This window comes from Seriola lalandi, unplaced genomic scaffold, assembly GCF_002814215.2.
Source record: "Seriola lalandi dorsalis isolate HSWRI2012SDOR001 ecotype SW California unplaced genomic scaffold, Sedor1 jcf7180002054585, whole genome shotgun sequence".
NCBI lineage: Eukaryota > Metazoa > Chordata > Actinopteri > Carangiformes > Carangidae > Seriola > Seriola lalandi.
Genome location: NW_019525138.1, coordinates 2,994,928 through 3,013,464, shown reverse-complemented (window position 1 = coordinate 3,013,464; position 18,537 = coordinate 2,994,928). Strand labels below are relative to the sequence as shown.

The window sequence follows — 18,537 nt, the reverse complement described above, 5'->3', positions numbered from 1 at the left end:
CCTCTGAGGATTTAGCAGTGTCTCTGTGTGTAGTGTGTCACGGAGCTCAGACAGGTAGCAGAGGTAGTTTACAGTCCTGGATGGCGGCGCAGTAAGATGTCAGGTGTCTTGTCAACAGGTAGAGGCTGCCGACAAGCTGATTTCCATTTCCTTCTCTTTCCTTTTCTTCTGCCTCCTGTCAGTCCTCTCTCCTCCCTCCATCCGGTGTTTAGGTTCACAGAGAAGAAACTTCTGAAGACTTCTCCCTCTTTAGTTTAACTGACACTGACAGCAGGGCTTCAGTTAACTGTAGCTGTTATTAGTGATTAGTCAGAGTTTTCTGCCATTCACTTTGACAAATATAAAAAATATTGACCACAAAAAACCTCAGCTAGAGACTGGTGTACAGATTTCTTATTTAGTCTAAACCAGCATCCAAAATCCCCAAAATACAGTAGAATGACGTTGACAGACTTTTATATACAGATAACAGACAGTTGCAGAGCAATCCAGGTTTCAGCATCTTACTCAAGGTAGACGGAAATAAGTCGAGGATCAAACCACCAATGCTACAGCTGATGGTCCACGCTCCCGCTCCACAGCCTGACCTACAGCAGCCGACAATGATCTGCTTTACATTATTGATAATGACAACACACACGGAAAGCAAGCAGAGGTCTCAGTGTTTTACACTTTTACTAGATATACATGACATTGTGTTGATCTGTTCATCTTAATTCACTGATGTTACCAGACGCCGCCATTTTTATACACAGGCCCGAAATATAATGTTCTCAAAACAAAAAAAGGTTAGTGTTGGTCAACTCTTTAGATAACAGTCGTAACCACGGCCTCCTTTGAAAGCTAACTAAACCAAAAACTTGGCACCTTGTCATGATCATGTAAAACACTTTGGAGCCACAAGTCTGAAGCAGCAGCTGCTGCAGTGATGTGGAGCTTAAAGAGCTTTGAATACATACAATCAAGAGACCTGGAGCTGGGAAAGAGTATTTTAAAAGGTTAATGTGCTGATAATTTGAGTGTTTCTATTTATTAGACTTCATGGTTTCATTTCATTTTCATTTCATTATTTCCCAACAGAAAACTTTTAGCTCAATTTGGCCCCATGCAGGTTTTTGATACTGCAGGATTTGTTCACCAGACCTTCACCAGAGTACCTGTTTAAAGGAGTTTCAAAGCTTTGCGTGTACAGTGTTTGGACCTTGGGGTGTAGGGAACTGTATCTCCCAGGTGTGTGTCCACAAAAAAAGCGCAATTATACAGCGGACAGTTTGGGCAGAATGAATCTGACTAAACTCGATGTTTCCCACCTGTCTGACCAATCAGACTGCTCCTGTTTCTCGACCTATCAGACCACCTCGTCATCAGATCTGAGAAGGGGAAAGCTGCTTAAATAAGACTGAAGTTGTATGAAACCAGAATAGAGCTCGATGAATCACCATTAAAAGGTTTGGATTTTAAGGACCTTTAGATGGTTTGTGGTCGGGTTGTTTTTCTGCGGCACTGCTCAGACAGCGACACAGTCCCTGTGTGCAGCACAGTGCAAAGACTCGCTGTCAGCTGGAGAAAGGTGTCCTGTTCACCCTCTGCCTGCTGGTAATACAAACACCCACAACCCCATAACACCACTGACGCCAATCTCTCTCCACTGACCTGGAGAGAGAGAGAGGGAGAGAGGGAGACTCTCACATTTAGGGCAGGAAAGAGAAAAAAGAGAGAATGGAGGGATTAGAGGGAGAGGTGAAGAGAGATGAGGAGAGTAATTAACCAGCGGGGGGAACAGGCCGGCTGGTGAGGGAGAGATGACAGAGACTCTCAGTGGGCAGCAGTGGAGCCTAGTGGTTAGACAGAGTGTGTGAAACAGCAGCTGTCAGGTGAGATCTGAGAAACAGGCGTGAGATTCACACAAAGCGTCTGTGACCAGCACACTCAAGCTGCTCACACTCAAAACACGTGAAGAAGAAACAAATAGAGGCAGGTTTTCGTTGTTGCTTTTAATAGTGTCGTAACTCATGAAGCAGGTACAGAATTATTTTGTCTTCCTTAAGCTCACATATCAGCAAATATGGCGTTACTTTTTCACAGTTCAAGGGCGAAAAGCACTGTTGGTGCAAAGATTTATATGTTAGCAAACACAAAACGTAATAAAATGTTAACCCTACAGGTAGGATGAAAAATAAAAACCCTGATGCTAAAAGGATTCTTGAGCAGCAACGATGAAGAAGCTTTTATACTATGAACATGTACGTCTTCATTTATCCATTAAACCTGCAATAACTGTTGGACAGCAGTAAAAACAACTCTGACAAATCATCAAATTTTAAGTTGATAAGTCGAACTTGTTCTAAAACGGCTGCTTATTTCTTCATCCAGCAGCTACAGAGCAACATGGTGGCTCATGTGGAGTCATGTATGTGTCACCTGATGAATCACAGTAGTGTTTAGCTCTGTGTTTGGTCTCCTCCAGCTCCTGAGGGAAATGTCTGGCTCTCTAGCTGCTGAATGCTCAGCTGTGTTCACCAGCCGCTCTCTGACTGTGTCTGTAAGTGGACAGTGGCTGTTTGCAGATGTTTCTATGAAAACATCCGTCATCCAGGTCACTGTTATCCAAGAGAAGATGAACTGAGGGCAGCTGGACTTGGTAATTCACGCCCAGCATGGGAGGGCGTGAAGTCTAAGAAGTGTCCAACTCTGGACTCGCTCATGACTTGAACATTTTTTCTCATTGTTTTAATCTTAAAAATTTTAGCAAGGAATTGTCTGCGTATGGAAGTGCTTGCTTGGAGCAGAATAAGAGGTCGATGAATTAGAGGTTTTTAAACTCTTCGGGGATGTGAAGGAGAGGAATAGTAATTTAAGCTGAGAAATAATATCTCTTGGATGAAATGTCTTCAAGTATCTACAACCAAGTCCAGTTGCCCTCAATTCAACTTTTCTTAGACTTCAGGTTTATCAAATCTACTTGAATCAAACAATCAGTCTTTGGTTGACTGCATGTAGACTTTATAAGGTCAACAGCAGTTGGGAACTATTGCATAAAACATTGTGGTTTGAGTCTGTGGAGGTATGGTACTCCTGAATGGCTAGTAACCATCAACCTTGGACCATAATGTGTCCATGTTAATGTTTCTAAATAAGTATTGTAGTCAAAGAGCTGACCACCTTAAAATGACCCAATAGAGAAAAGAATAAAAGGCTCCTTTACAAACGTGTTACTCACATCTGTCTGTTGAGAAAGTCTTTGTTCACCAACACATCAGCTTGTTTTAAGGTTGTACCTTAGAAATGAGTTAATGTTAGACAAAACCTCATTACCTGAGCCATCCATTGGAAAACAGAAGGTGTAGGAGAGATGGGAATGGACTCTGACTGTAAAAGACTGCAGTGCTTCTCTTTGAAATGCAAATTAGATGCTTTGTGAACAAAAAAAAAGCAACTCCAGGTTACATTACAGCTACTCCAGGTGTAGCTGTTAAACCTTCCGTCTGTATCGACAGCTGAATCCATCAGAGCCTCGTTTCTCTGTCCGGTCTTTCTCTTTCCTCCTCCTCCACCATCCTCCACCTCATTCCTCCCCATCACCGCACAGAACGAAACCAAAGGCTAATGACTTATTAGACTGCAGGTAATGAGAGCAGGGCAGCTGTTCAACCAGGGGATTAGAAGGTAAAATGATCAGATAACACATGAACTCCAAACTGTGAGTTCATCTCCTTTTATTAAAGAGCAACTGATTCAATAGAGCCGCAGCTGATTTGTCCATAAATTATATTTTTATAATTTACATGCACCATAGACAGAGAGTGTACCTCCACAGCGCATAGTGTATTTCTATTTAAACATCTACCCAAGCTAATGTATCTGTATATACAAATATATTATTTTTTACCCTGGAGAGAATTGTGTGTGTCAGAGAAACAAGTCATGGTTCAGGTGTTCTAGATGCCAAAGGCAGTATAGACTTTCATGGTGATTAAATAATATCTATCAACCGTTGTATAATAAGGTCTACCAGCAGGTACATGATGAACATCCCAACACGCTGCCCGTTCCTGGAAGTTACATTCCACTCGTTGCTGTGTTTCTCAGAAAATAACTGGCCTCCAAACCTCTTATCTGATTCTTCCAGTGATCCCCATGGTCCTCCACTCACCTCCCGCTCACTCTCCACATCATCCCCCCTCTTCACTCCGCCTGTACCTGAATGCAGGTCGTCACCATCCCTCCGTAATATCACATCCATTTCACATCCTCTTCTGCCTCCATTTTGTGGTTGACAAGTGCCACCAAGTAGTTTGAGTATTGATAGTATTACTGTGTCCCTCTCTGAGCGCTGTAAAATAATATAAAAGAAAAACTGTCCTTCAATGCATCATATGCATTATATTCTTATACATGCTCTCGCTTCTCAAAACCCCGGAGAGATCATCTGATAAGTGCAGAAATATGATGCTGCTTCAGATACAAATAGAGAACAAGATGCAGCTGAGTCAATGTTAACAAGGTAATCCTCTTGTTAGAGTCGGGCATAGACAAAACAATTTCCTTGACATCATGTCTGTGGGTGGTTTGTTACCTACACATATTTGAGTACACTTTATAGCCCTTTTCCACTGCATGGAACTGGCTCGACTCACCTTTTTTTGGTTTTCCATTCGGCAAAAGTTGTTGATAGAACTTCATACCTGGTACCTTTATTTGGTATCATCTCCGCTGTGGTTCCAGGTGAGCTGAGGTGATGCCAAAACACTGCAGACGAGCGACTGTCGGAGAGAATTGTCAGTACTGCGTCATCATTGAAGATGACGTCACAATAGCTTCATGTGTTATCGGTGTAGTAGCGACGCCACATTGAGGGGGTACTGCCTGCACTGGAAAGCGAGTAGAGTCGAGTTGTTTGTCTCCTTTCTGTTTTCAACAAAACATTGCTCCTTTGCACAAAGCCACCTCCATAAAGAAATGCTCCTCTCAGTTTGCTGTGGAAGAACTTGGCTGGTCTGCACAGACCCCCTGACCTCAACCCCATCCAAAACCGATGGGATGAACTGGACCGCAGTCCGTGAACCAGACTTTAAGGGTTCAACATGCTTGAAATGAACCAAGTGGTGCGATGTTTTAACCATCCACACCCAAAAAACAAGAGTGTTTCCAGCAGTTCTGAATGGGCACTCTCTCTCTCTCTCTCTCGCTCTCTCTCTCTCTCTCTCTCTCTCGTGTCTTTGAAGTCTATACCAAGTGAGGATAACAAAAGAACACCCTCATGCACTTACTGGGTGCAGTTATAAAAGTCAGAAACATATCTTTCAAACCCGAGTGTCACTGATCAGCCCCGAGGCGTCTCGGGAAGCGTGAGGAGAATGGACTGAGGCACCAACGTCTTTGTTGTCGTTGAGTGGTCTGAGCACCAGAGAAAGTAAATACATCTCCACAAACAGACAGGTTCTTAATGTCTCGGCTGCAATTACAGGATCTGCAATCAACTTTGTTTTGACTTTTAGACCCTTTAACCTGACAGAATGACATGTTTTCAAAAACCCTCCAATAAATGAGCCGTGGGTCCATGTGACTTTTGTTTACAAGCACTTCATTTTTAATTGGAGACAGAGAAGTTAAATACAAGAAATACAACAAAACTCAGAAAAAGAAAGTCCTTGGTCAGGTCGACTCTGGTTTAAGTTGTTGAGTGTAATGAGGTTGGTGGTATAAAACATAATAAACCCAATATTATTCATAGATTATTCTCATGCTTTTAGAGTTAGATTGAGGCTATCTATAATTACACCTCCCAGAAAATAATTGGGTTTCTGTTCGTCAGAGCAATTAAAAGTGCATCAATAAATTAAGCTTTTTAATGGCCTGTGTGAATCCCCTTTCCTGTTTGGCTTTGACTCTGTCATTGTGTTTTTTTTTGTACGTGACAACGATCACTGATCACTGCTCTTAATTAACGTGACAGAGGGAATAAACATTATTCTGTTCATCATGTGCAGAGTTGAAGTTACTCAGGGTGATAAACACACTCCACCTGCCTCCACTCACCTCGCAGCAAATGAGGAATCAGCTCCAATCAGAAAGATGACATTAATCAGTCAAACTCTACTAATTAAAATGAGGTCAATAACTTCTCCTCCTCGTCTCCGCAGGAAATCAGCGACACAGAGATCCTGGAGCTTACCCACAGTGCACTGGGGCGCATGACGGTGATCCGACAGATCTTCCCCTTGTGGAAGGACAGCAGCACCCGCTGTATGAGACACAACCACCGGATCTCCTCGCTGCTGTGCGACCCGCAGGAAGGATACCTGCAGAACCTGGAGGTAAACGAATGAATCTTTACCATCAATGCTTCGCTGATTGATAAACGTTTGCTGCTCTCAGCATCCGTTACTGACGGAGGCCGAAGGACTTCCCGTCATTTGAAAGTGATCACTACCTGGGAATATATCACTGTTTTCCCTGAGGCAAAGATTAAAGTTTAGCTTTCAACACAAAACCGCAGATAATTAATCATAATGAGGTTTTCATTCTTCATTTCTTTTTGACATTTGTTCAATGTGTGGTGATATTTTTAGTAGAACAACATTCCTCTTAAAACTCACAGTAGCTGTGAGGTGGAAACAATGCAGTGCCCGCTATGCTCTATGTGTCTACATATTCTTTCAGCTGTGATCACATGAGATGAGCTTTATGTGAGGCTGCTCATGTGTCTGCGGTGTTTTGTTGGTTTTAGGATCATGGCTGTTGCAAGTTTAGCTGCTCTGCTTTCTGTGTTAATGATGGAGGCCTTCATATCAATCAGCTGCATACATTCTCTTCTGATTCTTACAGTCCATGTTGGACTCTAGCATCTAGCTACAATAGGTTTCCTCTATTGTTCAGTGCATGTGATGATTTTCAATAGATCTTCGACAGACGATGTACAGACACACACAGATTCCAACAGGAGCAGATTTTAGCAAGGATTCCGGGGAAATTTTGAGATGCTATTTCCAACCCTCCTAATGATAAAATCAGTGTCTTTCTGACGCCAAAGCTCGGTGTGTTACTGTGGTTTCCGTCTCCGGGATAACCCAGACAGTGGGTTAATTCAGGCCAGTTATGGCCTGAATTCAGCCATAAATGAACATGCACCGGTGAGACATTTGCATGGCCGTGGGGTGTAACATTAACATGCTTTCCCAGTCTCTAAGCTCCTGTGGAGAGGAAGTCAGATCAACCAACCAACCACTTGTTTGATGTTGGGAGCTACATGACTACACTGTCGGGATCTGGGAGGTGTACTCGTTGGCGTCTCTGCGGGTCCTCTGCCACCCATGGTTATCACTGACGTTTAATGTATCTCTGCAGAAATACCACTCCAGTCTGAGTCCTGACTGATGAGGTTTAGGGTGGAAAATGCAGACAATTTGGGAAAAACCTATGCGACCACTTGTGTTTCCACATCTCAGAGACATAATTGTTTCAACTGATTGCAGTAAAGGGCAACAATATGGAATTTGTTGAAAGGTTCTTGGACGCCAGTAAAAAGACAAGGGGGAATATTTGTAATAAATCATCCCCTCATGTCGGGAGCTTGTGTTCCCAAACTAACTTTATTCAGAACAATCTTTGTCCTTCAATTAATAAAACATGTTCTCAAATCACCTCTCTGTCTCGGGGAGGACAGAAAAAATCTTCACCAAAGAACGACAAAAGATGTGTTTAACAGACAAACACGGAGGGTCACACAGTGTATCTCATTCCTCTGTCAAAATGGTCCATAATCAGAGTGATGGTGGAGGGAATGAATGAAAGCTTTAGGGAATTAATTAAGTAGTTTTAGGGCACAATTTAGTAATTCAAAGGTATGAATTATTCTGAGGGGACAAATTAAGTCATTGGAGTGTAGAAATTATTAAAATATGGGACAAAGGAAAAACTGAGTCATTTGAGGACAGAAATTACATATTACAGGGAAAGATTTCTCCAAACTTTATCTTTAATACTTCACCTGAGGTGAATCTCCCTGATTTGACCCATCCTAATGATCCAGGGGCACTGGGCCCACATGGAGCCAGACTCCAGGTCAGAGGTCGGTGCTTTGGTCAACGACATTGGCAGGAGTTTCCAAATCAATGATGCGCATCCATAAATTCATGAGTGCATTCATGAATCCACCCTCCCATACAAGCACAGTACACATACAGTAGACTGAGCACACCCAGGCCGTCAGAGCAAATCTCAGTGTTCAAATATCAGCTGAATGTTAAATGAGGACACACAAAGGCTCAGACACTCCAGCAGTGTCACAGAGCGGGAGGGAGACCGGCTGATCCTGGAGCAGCGTGAGGTCTGAAGACACTGCCGTGCCTCAAAACAAGCACTAGGAGGCAGAGGGACAAAGTTATACATCTCACGGTCATGAACATATTTAATTAAAACACAGCACTAATTCATATGTCACAGTATTTATAGCTAATCATGACATGAGATCACTGTCTACGTGTGCTGTAGGCTCAGTGTTAAAACCTCAGGGCAGCTGCTGAACATAAACAGAACAGCTGCTGTCTCATATTTAAAATGACAAATTTTTCTAGCAATATAGTAAATCACATTGCTGTCACATCAGTGTCATGTTTCAGGCTTTTAGAACTCAGACTTAGAATAGGGTCAGGGCTTTGGCTTTCCACTTTGAACCATTTTTGCTCAGTTGACTTTTGACTAGAGGCTTTGCCCCCATTTGACACAGGCAAGGAGTCGGTATCCTCACCAGTTGCTGATCCATGTAGCATGTCCTTGCAGTGCAGTGTAGCAAGTTAGCCCAGGTTTTAGGATACTGTATTAAAATTAAAATATGACACTAAACAGTGTAGCTGCTTTTTCAGGCCTGTGGAAATGAATTTACTAGTAAATAGTTGTTTATTTCCGCATGTAGCAGCCATGGATCAGCACGATGATCCATGTGTTGTGGTGTCTGTGTTCGCCTGATGAATCTCAGTCCAGCGTTCCCTCTGTTTTAGCTCAGTGTTTGGTCTCCAACGGCTCCTGAGGGAAACATCTAGCTCTTTAGCTGCTAAACGCTGCGCTGCAGGAAAAGTCTGAGTTGTGATGTGCCGTCGCCTCACAGAGATTCTTGTGTGGCTTTAAGCCGTCAGTAGTTGTTTATGAACATGCAGCCGCAACACTGCTGCTGACTTTATCTATCAGTGTTGAGTTTGTGTCATGGCTAATATCTACAATGAAATCTAATTGGACTCATTCCAGTGAATTTCATTTAGTCACATTTAGTCTGTGGTAGCAGTTGACACCCAGAGGACACCAATACACACTGTCACATCACGCACTAAGACACCCCCCCCCCACACACACACACACTCCACTGAAGTATTATTTCCGGTTATGAAATATCACAGTGATGTGTGGTTGACATTTAAAAACAGCAAACAGAACAATTACCGTAATTCATGCTGACAAATGTTTGGTTTTTTTCTGTCTCGTCTTGACATTTGTGTTGATGAGTGTAGTTTTCTACATGTGTGACATCAGAGCGGCGTGAACCCACAGAGACAGCACTAAGGTCACACACTCTCTATCTCGCCCCGTTTCATCTCTGCATCTTTAATCTTTAATTCTGCTCCTCTTTCTCATTTTCTTATCTCAGTTTCTCACTCTCTCTTTTTTCATGTGTTAAAAAACTTCCTCCCCCCTGTCCGTCTCTTGTCTTGTTGCCTCTAGCCTCTTTTGGCCTTCACCCTTCTTTTAATTTCCTCCTTCTTTCTCTCCTCCTTTTGTCTTTTCTCTCTTCCTCCCCTTTAACCTTCTTAATGACTTGTGATAATTGGAACTGCTCTGATTTCATTTTGTTTCTTTTTACACTGAATGTCACTTTTGTTTCTGTTGTTTGTCTGTTTGCATGCGTTTGCCTTGTCTTTGTCTTTTCAGTTGTTTTGTTTCTCATTTTTCTTTTTCTTCCTGCTCATATTTTTCCTTCTCCTCCCTCAGCTTGATTATTTTTTTAACAGTCTGTTCTCCTTCCCATCCTCATATTTCTTTCTTCCTTCCTCGCCCATCTTCACTTTGTCTCTTCTCTTCCATCTCAAAAATCACCCACTACATAAAAATCTTCACCTGGAGTCAGTCTTTTCATCCTTGACCTCTGTAGAACCTCTCTGTCCTCACCTGAAACCCTCTGGGAGGCAGGTAGAAGAGGACGTTTGTCTCAATAATTCATGCAAAAGAAGGTTAAGTGTTCATGGAAGTCGCCCCCAAAAGCCCTAATCTTTCTCCCTGATGAAGGACAGAGTGAGCGTCACCCGTCAAACACTGTCAGCGTGAGCAGGTTCACTCTGTGTCTGTAAACAAGTGGGAATGCTGCTGCTTTAAAGCTGCAGTCAAAAGTACAGGGGGAAGGTTTCTGAAATGTCACCTGAATAAAACGTGAATAAGTTCACGTTACCACCGACTACCTGCATGTTGCTCAGGAGGACGTGAGCAGACGACATCACTTATTGGGAATCAGTATCTCTGATTAATTAAGGCATTTTGTCACTGCTACACATCTAAATTGGCATTAGAGGTTTATTTAATGTAGCCTATTAATGTGTCTTGTCTGATCCGCCTGTATCCAGGATTACAGCTTAGCTTCAAGACTTCCACTCCTGCTTTACTCTGCGTGCTTGTGGTCTTTTACCACAGATTACTGTTTGAATCGACATCCTTGGATTTTTCGACTTGTCACATACAGAATGTCTGAACCTGAGTTCATCAATGCTTTGTAACAGTGAACTACAGCAGGACATGAATGTTTGCCACTGAGTGTCATTTCACCCTGTTGACTCAGTCAGTGTTACTGCTGACAGACATTAGTGTCACTTTATTGACTGAATCTGATTGTCAGCAGGAGACAAGTGAGCGCAACATTTGATCTGGAGGAAATTAGAGCTGTAATTCTTAGTACTGATGATGTTGTAGCCACAGGCCTTAATTCTGCACAAACACCTCAACACAAAGAATAGATCTGCCCTCACTCTCAGTGTTAACATCATAAGTAGCAGCTCTTAAAGTCCAGCCTCAGTCAAAGCTCTCCCACGCTTTACTATAGAGAAGACAAGATATGATGTAGAAAATATGACAGATTTATTTTTTGGCTAAATTAATTGTGTATTAACATATAATTGTGTTTAGATTCCAAAATACAATATAATATAATATATGATGCAATATTCTGAATTCGCATCTTTTTTAAATGATGAAATTAATTAATTTAAAATCTAAAAATGCGCTACTTTATGTCGTCACTACTCTGCACCATCTGATTGGTTACACGTCATCACGAGTAATTGCCTATCACTGAAGGCTGCTGTGTACGCAAACTGTCGCAGACTCCAGCTGCTCCGGTTAATGAGCGGAGCTGTGTGTCGAAGGTAAGACGGCAGACATCACTGAAGATGTAACAAACAGCTCAGTCCTCTACACTGAAGTTACAACAACACCACACTCTGATGAACAAGTTCGTCTGTTGGCTCAAGACACACCGAGAGAGGGAGAGAGAGAGAAGCTAGCGCTAACTGCTAAGCTAAAGTAACTAGCAGATGTGAACAGCATGTAAACAACTGACGAGTCGGTGAAAGTCGCCAAAAGCAGCAGAGAGCTCTGAGTGCTGGAGCAGAACTAGTGTAAGTTTAAATGTACAGCACTTAGTTAGTCACTGTGATGAAGAAAACAGCAACATTAACGATGTTCAGACAGAGCAGCGATAAACGCTACAGAAGCTCCAGAGACGAAGTGAGACGCTACCGTGACTGCAGCATGTCAGCACATGCCACTAACTACTGATGCTGAAAAGACATTTTACTGCAGTAGAAGTAAAGTCACGGAGTAAAAATGTTCTCAGATAAAAGCATATACTAAGTCAGTTAAATGTCTCTGAGCAAAGTTGCTGTGTTACATTTTTTGAAGGGTAGGGGTAAATGTTATATTGTGATTAACCAATTAATTCTACTCAGGCACTACAACTGATAATTACTAATATACATTCCGTGGGCAGTTTATTAGGAACACATGGCTAAAACTGATGTAGAGTAATACAACAGTCTTGCAGTAAATGCTTTTTTCATGAAGGTTGTAATGTTCAATTTGTGATAAAATAGTTTTAGACAGTTGTTGATTCAACTATATGATCATTATGGAGGTGATATCTTGTATAGCTGCATTACATTACACAGAGGTGTTTGTTATTTAGCCTACCTTCAGTGATATCGATGGGATGGACAAAATAATACAAACACCTGGACACCACTGCGAGTGTCCTCATGTAGCAGTAGTGGTGTGTTGGCATATCGGTTTCAAATATCGGTTATAGGCCTTCTTCATTACTAATAATCACTATTGATATTGGCCCTGAAAAAAACTATATTGTTCCATCCCCAGTACATATATGTGTTTGTGTGTCTCAGTTGCACTGTGAAATCTTGAATTTGTCCTTTACATTGACCCCCACTGTCTTCATGTGTGTCATTGATGTCACTTCAAATAACATCATCGAACACGTAAGCACAACCAATTAGGAAAAGTGTCGTGTAGGTTTACATCAGCTACATGCACCATGTATCAGGAAATCAATTTAATTAATTTAATAACAAACAAGCAACAAACCTGGTAAAGACTGTGGATTACTGGATTCCAGTTTAATACACTGGGTTATTAGTAGCAATAGTATTTCTAAAAGTATATGGAGAGTTGTGAAACTTTACATCCGTGTATGTGTGCCGATTTGTGAATCTGTGCAAGAATCTGTAAACATGTATTCAGATTTGCTGGTGCACTGATATGTGTTAATATGTAAAATAAAGTTTCAATGTGCACACAGATCTATATAAGTAAGATTTGTACATATGTAAAAGAATCTGCAAATATATGGACTCAGGAAACTTAACTGAATGTGAATGCCTTTTGCTGCAGGCATCAAACACACCACACACTCTTTCTGTTTCCAGTCATGCACAGTAATATTGATTTGAATGCTTTCATGTCAGGAAATCGATATTTAACATGAAGCTCTGTTTTTGATACCAGACATAAAAAATATCTGTATGTATTTATCTTTAACTTGTGTCTCCCTTCCTCTCTCCAGGTGTCCAACCTCTACCTGTACGACAGCGTGCTGATGCTGGCCAACGCCTTCTACAGGAAGTTGGAGGACAGGAAGTGGCACAGTATGGCCAGCCTCAACTGCATCAGGAAGTCCACCAAGCCCTGGAACGGAGGCTGGTCCATGCTTGAGACCATCCAGAAGGTACTGAGGATTTCTGACAATAAACCCACACACGCACACACGCACGCACACACACACACACTTCTCCATTTATCTGTTAAGCAACAGGTATATGTTCTTTTCCATCAAAGGTTTGATTGAAACAACCTTTGAAGACTGAGGAGCGCATAAAGAGAGCATTGAAGTATAATTAGATTTATATACCAAGCTTAACAAAGTGTTTCTTAAAAAAGCGTGAAACACCGTCGGTGAAACATGAAACAAGAACGTCATTCAGCCTAAACTCTGATGTACATCATACAACCTGAAGTCTGATTCTCAGTCTAATTGGTGAAAGATGCTTTTCACATGTACTGATGAGTCCCCCATAGCTTGAATAGTTTAATAGTAAAAAACAACAGTTCGTTTCTTTGACGCATCTCACAGTAACTCTCACGGTGAGCTTGTTAGCGATCTTTCCTTCTCCCTGGCTCCTGGTTAATATGCACACTGAGGTGAACCTGGTGCAGAAAAGCCCTGATACCTTTAATAATTGCAGGGTTTTGATACAAGTGTCAGTTCCTCTGTGATATTGACAGAAGTACACAACGTTTGAGTTAATGAAAATCACTGCTACAGTAACTTCTGCCAGTGCCTTCAGCTTTTAGATCATGAAATTATGACTGAAAATACAACAGGGCATTGTGGCATTTTTCTTTTCTTTTTCTCCTGTTGAATTTATTTTTGCACATTTTAGCCTGTTGACAGTTTTATTTGAAAAGTAGTGCTTGAAATTTACCCTAAATGTTCATTACATTGCTTGGCTGTGTTGATTGAGCTCACAGGAATGACAAATGATCAGCAAAAAAGATGCAGTTGCACTGAAATCAGACTGTATGATATCTGCTGATAACTGCCCAACCTGACAGATTTGAGCTTTTTGTCCCGTGTGTTGTCACAGTGATAACGGATGCGGCATCTGGGACACCTCCCAACCTCTACTACATGCTCTGTGATGTTTAACAATAGAAGCACAGAGCATCTTCAACTGTAAACACTGAGACACTGTGTTAAAACAATGCAAAGGTTTAGTGTGTTAGTGTGGTTGTGTTGCTTCAGGTAGGAGTGAGACAATGAAATACAATCCAGCATAACATTTGCATTAATCTGAAGGTTTATCAGAGGCTAAAACGCTGCATGGCGGATTATAACACTTTGAAAAGGGTTTTATAATGCTGGAATATTATAACAATAACAATTATTCCATTTTTTTAATTTTTATCGTAACAATCCTGAGGTAGATGGTACAGCCTTTTCAGAAAATGAAAAATATTTAAGATTTTAGCTTAAGGTACCAAAGTTTTGAAACAGTATTCTTTAAATGCACCTCTGTGACCATAACACCTTCCTGTTTTAACTCTGAAAAGAGTGCTCCATACTCGCAATGCAAAGCACTTTTGACAGTTGCTCACCTGTCGGTGTTACTTGGTACTGTCTACCAACACTTACCGTGTTAATATAGAATTTGGGTGGAGTATCACTTTAATATCTAACTAAAACAGTTTGCCAAGAGAACATAAAATAAAAATTAAAACACACATTATAGCAAACACATTGCTACATTTACACTAAGGTTCCTACTGCACTGAAGCTTAGTAATGTCCTTCACTTGTAAGTTGCTTTGGATAAAAGCGTCTGCAAAAGGAGTAAATGTAAATATTTTATTCTATTCAGAATGATTTGAATTGAAAGCTAATGATTCAGTTCAGCAGCTGAAACAGTTTGCATTAAGTTAGCTAACAGTTAAGTTTAATGACTAAAACATTAGGTTCAGGTTAGTTTAAGTTAGCTAAAGGTTTAAACACTTAGTGTTGTTTTAGAGTTTGGTTTAGGATAAGTCTTGTTTCAGAGTTCAGATTATCAGCTAAAACAGTTTTGTTCTGGTTAAATAATGGTTCCGTTTAGGAGCATAAACATTCAGGCTCAGGTTAGCTAACCAGTTTAGCAGCTAAAACAGTTTGATTCATGTTAGCTATGGGTTCAGATTACCAGCTAAAGTGGTTTGGTATAGGTTAGGCAAAGGTGCTTTTTAGCTTTTAAAACAATTTGGTACAGGTTATCTGATTGTTAGCTATGTTTAGCTAACATTATCACTAACATTATAACAATTGAGCAGGTAGAACAATTTGCTTCATCTTAGCTAATAGTCCAGCTAAGAGCTCAAACAGCATAGTCAGGGTATGCTAACTGTTAGATTTCACAGCTAAGACAAAGTAGTTTAGCTAAGTACTCTTTTTAACATTATATATTATTTGTATGTTGTATGCTAAATCAAAAGTAGAGTAATATATTATATTAATATAATTATAATATATATTATAATTACACATATAGTTCTGAGAGACAGAGTTCATAAAGCAATACTCTGTTGTAAAAAATATTCAGAGTGATGCATTAAATTTATATTTCATTATTACTGAAAGACAGATGGAGGACTAGAGGCATCACTGACTTTGTAGCAAGCTGCTCGCAAACCAAAACAAACATCATGAAACATTATTCTCCTCCAGGTGACAATGACTGCGACCTTTGCAGCTGACAGAGGAACATTTATTTTGTTGCCGTGTGTTGATGGGTGTCTTTAGTCTTGCTTTACAATCCAACATGAACTGATGGAAGCCATGAAGCGACATTTCATCTCTGGCCTTTCAGTGGGGTGGCACTGCAGTCAGGAGCTGCGCTCCAGTGATATTTTATATGAGATCTCATACATTTCTAACCATTCTTTGCTACTGTATATTCTGCATAAAAGCCATGGGAGCAATCAACAAGGGAGCCAGCAAGCAGAGATCAATGATCATGAATTAATAAAGCTGATCATTAATTTATAAACTGATTAATTAGGTATCTATATCGGTTCTTGTCCTCTCCTGAGCTGATGGTTTCCATGGTGATTTCTGTGTGTTGAGTGCACTTCATGACCCTGTTGGGATTGCCAATTTAACATCAATATCACACAGCTTAGCAGCTCACAAAGCACCATGGGACGCAGCGTGATACTAAAGATACATGGAGGATGGCAGGAGCAGTTTCAAAAGGGGCAAAACGCTACATGAGCCAGACTGCGATGAGGCTGTTTGTCTTCTGTGTTGTCCACATTTTCTCTCTCTTTCTGTGCATGCTTCTTTCATTCGCAATTTCCTTACCCATGTCTTCTCTTCTCACACTTCTCTTGCACTCTTCCTTGTATAATTTTTCCCTCCATCACTCCCTTTGACCCCTTTTAATGACTCTTCAATGTCGTTCTCCCTTCATCCTCCCTCCCTCCATCTCACTGTCAATTCATTATATTTTATCTGCATGAACATTAAACTTAACAATACTGACAAGGCCTCTTTTATTATGGATTAATGATAAAAAAAACATGCATTTCAATGAAGTAGAAGTTGATGTCTGCTTATTCCTTTTCACTGGTATGTATGTCCTACAATATGTTGCACTCAGTATATGTCTTGGTGCAGCTTTAAAAAACAAATTTTAGGGGTTCTGTTAAAAAAAAGTTTGTTTTGATAAATATTATCATATATGAAATGAACAGGGTCCAGATTGATATCAGTATCAGCATCAGCAACAGTATCAGCAACAAAGATCCACTATTGGTTGAGCTTTTAAACTTTCCAAACTCCTTTTATCCTCCATGATTTTCACATTGTTCCACCTATTTCTCTCTCTCTCTCTCTCTCTCTCTCTCTCTCTCTCTCTCTCTCTCTCTCTCTCTCTCTCTCTCTCTCTCTCTCTGTATCTGGGGATTCCTCCAGGGCAACATCACAGGTCTGACAGGTACGATGGATTTTAAGGACAGCGGCTCCAACTCCCACGTCCAGTTTGAGATCCTTGGCTCCAGCTTCAGTGAGACCTTCGGCAAGGACATCAAGAGGGTGAGTTCACAGAGTTTCACTTTAAATGAATGAACTGGACGTGAACGGTGCAGAGGGCCACATCGCCTATGTGTCAAACCCAAAAGGCTGCAGAGTGAACTGACATTTTGTCACCACTCAGATGATACTGAGTATTCAAGTTTTCATAAAAATTTTTCTGGCAGATTATGTATGAATGTTGTCACAATATAAGGAAATAGATTTAGATCAATAGAGCTGAAAGGTCCTGCTTTGTCTGCCCAGTACTTCAGCACTGGAACAAGAGTAGGATTGCAGTCATACACCAACATACACCTGACTTCATAGAGGAACAAAAATCAAAATTAATAGTAAATGATCCGGATCTGCCCCAAATTTGAATGGGCTCTCCCCTGACTCCTGATCCAGTTTGGTGCAAACCGGTTCAGTGCTTTATACAGAAATCCTGCTCACAAATAAACACACATGAAAACATAACCTCCTTTGCTGCAATAATAACATTTTAGCTAACGCTGGTAGCTAGTAAATGTTCGCAAGGCAGCCCTCATAAACGGACTATAATATTAAACGTTAAGCTACAGGCTCAAAATTGAAGTACATAATATATTTTTTATATGGCAGTTTAATACATCTTGACTGTAACCGTGTTTAAGATCCTTTTCTGTCTGACTCTTGAGTGGTGACGTCACCAGACCAATGAAAAAAACTCTTTTGAGTCACTCAGAATTATTTGAAAAGTTGTTTCAGATTCCTGTAACCAGACAAACCATCTAACACTGTTTTATTGAGTGTTACAGAGACTTCTGTGCCTGGAGTGAAAACTGCCAGCAGCTCAGTCTGACACACATTTCAAACTCACACTTACACATGAACACACACTGTCGCACATTCCTTCTCTACACATTCTCTCTCTGTCTCACATTCCTTCACACATAAACACACACAGTCTCTCACTGACACACATGCATTTACATTACACCTTCTCTCTTAAACATGAAATCATGCTCTCACTCTAAGGTTCCCACTCTAACATACTCACACACACATATTCATTTCAAACATACTTTGAAAACACACTCACTTTCACTCTTTTTTGAACTTGTATTCAGAGCCTAATATTCACGGCTAATCTGTTCGGGGAAACTGCCGTATACAAAACTCAGGAACCCAAACACACACACACACACACACACACACACACACACACACACACACACACACAAGCACACAAACTCCCCTCTGTGTATTTGTTCAGTGCAGTGTTAGCCTGACAGCACTGCCTTGTACTGTACAGAGGAGCTGTGGCTGCAGGCTGTTGTTGTTGTCGATTGCAGTTGAAAGTCATCAGTCATCATGCCAGCTGTGTTCAAGTGGCACAGACCACTCCCG

General features: G+C 41.0%; 1 protein-coding gene across 1 annotated transcript in view; it reads left to right on the top strand.

Annotated features, from left to right (window-relative positions):
- The window catches only part of grid1b (glutamate receptor, ionotropic, delta 1b), a 177,100-nt gene that overhangs the window by 88,853 nt on the left and 69,710 nt on the right, over positions 1-18,537 (top strand). The window contains exons 4-6 of the mRNA XM_023418838.2: positions 6,144-6,317; positions 13,112-13,273; positions 17,050-17,169. Coding sequence (XP_023274606.1) covers positions 6,144-6,317; positions 13,112-13,273; positions 17,050-17,169 — 456 coding nt within the window. The remainder of the gene's footprint in view (positions 1-6,143; positions 6,318-13,111; positions 13,274-17,049; positions 17,170-18,537) is intronic.